Source organism: Hordeum vulgare, chromosome 7H, assembly GCF_904849725.1.
Source record: "Hordeum vulgare subsp. vulgare chromosome 7H, MorexV3_pseudomolecules_assembly, whole genome shotgun sequence".
NCBI classification, from domain to species: Eukaryota; Viridiplantae; Streptophyta; class Magnoliopsida; order Poales; family Poaceae; genus Hordeum; species Hordeum vulgare.
In genome coordinates this window covers 15,004,496-15,007,775 of record NC_058524.1, presented here as the reverse complement: position 1 = coordinate 15,007,775, position 3,280 = coordinate 15,004,496, and the positions used below count along the sequence as shown (strand labels likewise).

General features: G+C 52.1%; 1 protein-coding gene across 1 annotated transcript; it reads left to right on the top strand.

The window, feature by feature from the left end:
- The first annotated feature begins 852 nt into the window (after nucleotides 1-852).
- On the top strand, nucleotides 853-2,880 carry LOC123409846 (7-deoxyloganetin glucosyltransferase-like). The gene is made up of 2 exons (XM_045102717.1): nucleotides 853-1,589; nucleotides 1,777-2,880. Exons 1-2 carry the CDS (start codon nucleotides 1,055-1,057, stop codon nucleotides 2,712-2,714), a joined length of 1,473 nt encoding a protein of 490 aa, XP_044958652.1. The 5' UTR covers nucleotides 853-1,054; the 3' UTR covers nucleotides 2,715-2,880.
- Nucleotides 2,881-3,280: the final 400 nt, after the last annotated feature.

The following is a 3,280-nucleotide window of genomic DNA, read 5'->3' as shown; positions in this document are numbered from 1 at the left end:
TTTCGTGTCACACGTGCAGGGTAAAGACGAGTAATACTTGTTGGATGTGTGACACGAAGTAGCTATTCCCATATGTGTGGCAGTTCTAATGTTCGTCTACACATAATCTATATGGACTGCATTCTATGTACGCCACACACGTACGATAGGTGAACGGATGTCTAATATGTCACATGTATGATAAATATTTAATCTCTTCAACAACAAGTATTTATGAACAGAGGGAGCAGTATATGAGGTTCTCGTTTTTCAGTTAATCTTGGTTTTTCCCGTACAAAAAAAAGTTCGGTTTTTTGTATTGTGCCGATGTATCTATTCTGCAGATCCTCTGATGTCGGCTGTCTACCGAGAGGGCTCACATGTCAGCGACACCAAGTCAGGTGACATAGAGCCTATTTGTTAAAAAGTCCTAAGACTTTTTTTAGTCTCAATTAAAAAGTTCCTAGTCTTTACATGTTTGATTTCAGGGACTAAATATGGACTAGAGGTTATTAAATGACATGTTAAAAGATTATGTTATCCCTACTAATGGACTATATGTTATTAAATGACATGCTAAAAACATGGGCATTGTTGAAGAAAAAATCTTAAAAAAGACTCTTCCTTAAAGACTTCTTTCTTTACTCTCAAAATACTCACTTTTAATCCCTAAAAGTTCCTCATGTTTGATTTACTAGATGGGACTCCATACACCCCCATATACGTCCAAACAATCCCAGCCGACACGAACAGACCACGATACAAATGCCATGGTTTCCGCCGAAGTTACGATGGCGTCCTTTCGTTTCCCTGCGGCGAATAGTTGGTGGATCTCATCCATGGTCCCGTGATCCCGTCGTCCTCCCCCACACAACAATAATTCATGTAGCCAAGGACAGCAACCAGGCTGCGGCCATTGAAGTGGAGGTCGACTGAGTGATCCATCAACCTGTGAGCACGCCTCCAGCCATGTTATGTTATATGAGTAACGCCATCAGGAGTTCATGGCCACACGCATAACACGACTTGTGAGTGAGAGCTGAAGCAAGCTCGATCGCTAGGAAGGAAGGAAGTCATGGAGATAGCGGGGCCGCTGGCGCCGGGGGAGAGGCCGCACGCCGTGATGATCCCATACCCGGCGCAGGGCCACGTCACGCCGATGCTGAAGCTGGCCAAGCTACTCCACGCCAGGGGCTTCCACGTCACCTTCGTCAACAACGAGTTCAACCACCGCCGCCTGCTGCGCTCCCAGTCCGCCGACACGCTGCGCGGCCTGCCCGCGTTCCGGTTCGCCGCCATCGCCGACGGCCTTCCGCCGTCCGACCGTGAGGCCACGCAGGACATCCCCGCGCTGTGCCACGCTACCATGACCACCTGCCTCCCACGGTTCAAGGAGCTCGTCCTCAAGCTCAACGAGGAGGCCGAGGCCTCCGGCGGCGCGCTGCCGCCGGTGACCTGCGTGGTAGCCGATAGCATCATGAGTTTTAGCCTTCGCGCCGCGCGGGAGCTCGGCCTCCGCTGCGCCACGCTCTGGACCGGCAGCGCGTGCGGTTTCATGAGCTACAACCATTACAAGGATCTAGTCGACCGTGGGATCTTCCCTCTCGAAGGTATATATGCGTACGATCTATACACACAAGAAAATCACATTTCTTCAAGTCACCCATGTTGTTTGGCTGCTTGTGTGGTGTGTGCACGTCGATATTAAAATTAGAGGCGACATTTTTTTTGATAAAAGATGAATTTTATTAAGTCAGAGACCATATACAATAAGTAATTAATTTGTTGCTGGCGCAGAAGAGGCGCAGTTGAGCAATGGATACTTGGAAACGACCATCGACTGGATACCGGGGATGCCCAAGGACATGCGGCTACGTGACCTCCCCACATTCTTGCGCACCACGGACCCGGATGACATCATGTTCAACTTCTTCGTCCATGAGACAGCCGCCATGTCGCAGGCCTCGGCGGTGATCATCAACACCTGGGACGAGCTCGACGCACCCCTACTCGATGCCATGTCCAAGCTCCTGCCGCCCATCTACACAGTGGGGCCGCTCCATCTCACGGTGCGCAACAACGTCCCGGAGGAGAGCCCCCTCGCCGGCATCGGGTCCAACCTATGGAAGGAGCAGGACGCGCCCCTCCGGTGGCTCGACGGCCGGCCACCACGCTCCGTGGTGTATGTAAATTTTGGGAGCATCGCGGTGATGTCCAAGGAGCATATGCTGGAGTTCGCGTGGGGACTGGCCAACACCGGCTACGCCTTCCTGTGGAACGTGCGGCCTGACCTCGTCAAGGGCGACGACGAGGCCGCACTTCCACTGGAATTCACCACGGCGACGGAGGGGCGGAGCATGCTGTCGACCTGGTGCCCGCAGGAGAAGGTGCTGGAGCACGAGGCCGTAGGGGTCTTCCTCACGCACTCCGGGTGGAACTCGTCGCTGGAGGGCATCTGCGGCGGCGTTCCGATGGTGTGTTGGCCCTTCTTCGCGGATCAGCAGACCAACTGCCGTTACAAGTGCACGGAGTGGGGCATCGGGATGGAGATCGGGGACGATGTTAGGAGGACCGAGGTGGAGGCCCTCATACGGGAGGCCATGGAGGGAGAGAAGGCGCGAGAGATGAGACGACGCGTGCTGGAGCTCCGGGAGAGCGCCGTGGCCTCTGCACGTCCTGGCGGAAGGTCCATGCGCAATGTTGATCGGCTCATCCACGAGGTGTTGCTAGCCTGAAACAAGCAAATTAAGATGGTAAAAATAAAGGATATAAGGCAGACCTTCGCTGAAAAGGGATGTTTGTTGGCAGTTTTAGTTGCGACCCAAGATTAAATGATGGCAATTTCTGCTTGTTTTTGCTCAAAAAATTCTTCTTCCCAGGAACTGTCAGGCTATTCCGAGTAAGCTGTCTACCCCCGAACAATTAACGAAATTACTTCGCCTACGATAGAATCACCTACGATAACTCATATCAAGACGTTGGCAAATGCCCAGCGAACATTTGCTCAGAGCATTTACAGGCGGACCTCTCAAACGGCTGCGGACGCGTCCAGATCGACACGTCCGCGGACATTGATCTGTCACGTCTCAAATAATTCATTTTACATTCGGACATTTTATATTAGAATAATCAAATTCATAAATAAACATGCACGATATAAAACATACGTACTATGTAAAATCTATCTACCCTTCATCGGAGATGTCGACGATCTCCGTCCTCCGCGGATAAATGGCCCCATGCCACAGCTCCGCCACCTCCTTCGCCTTCGGCTGCTCCGCTACGACCTCCTCCGCCTCAA

Coding starts and splice junctions, on each gene's coding strand:
- LOC123409846 (XM_045102717.1), top strand. CDS start 1,055: ATGGAGATAGCGGGGCCGCTGGCGCCGGGGGAGAGGCCGCACGCCGTG. Junction 1,590..1,776: donor TGGGATCTTCCCTCTCGAAG/GTATATATGCGT, acceptor TTGCTGGCGCAG/AAGAGGCGCAGTTGAGCAAT.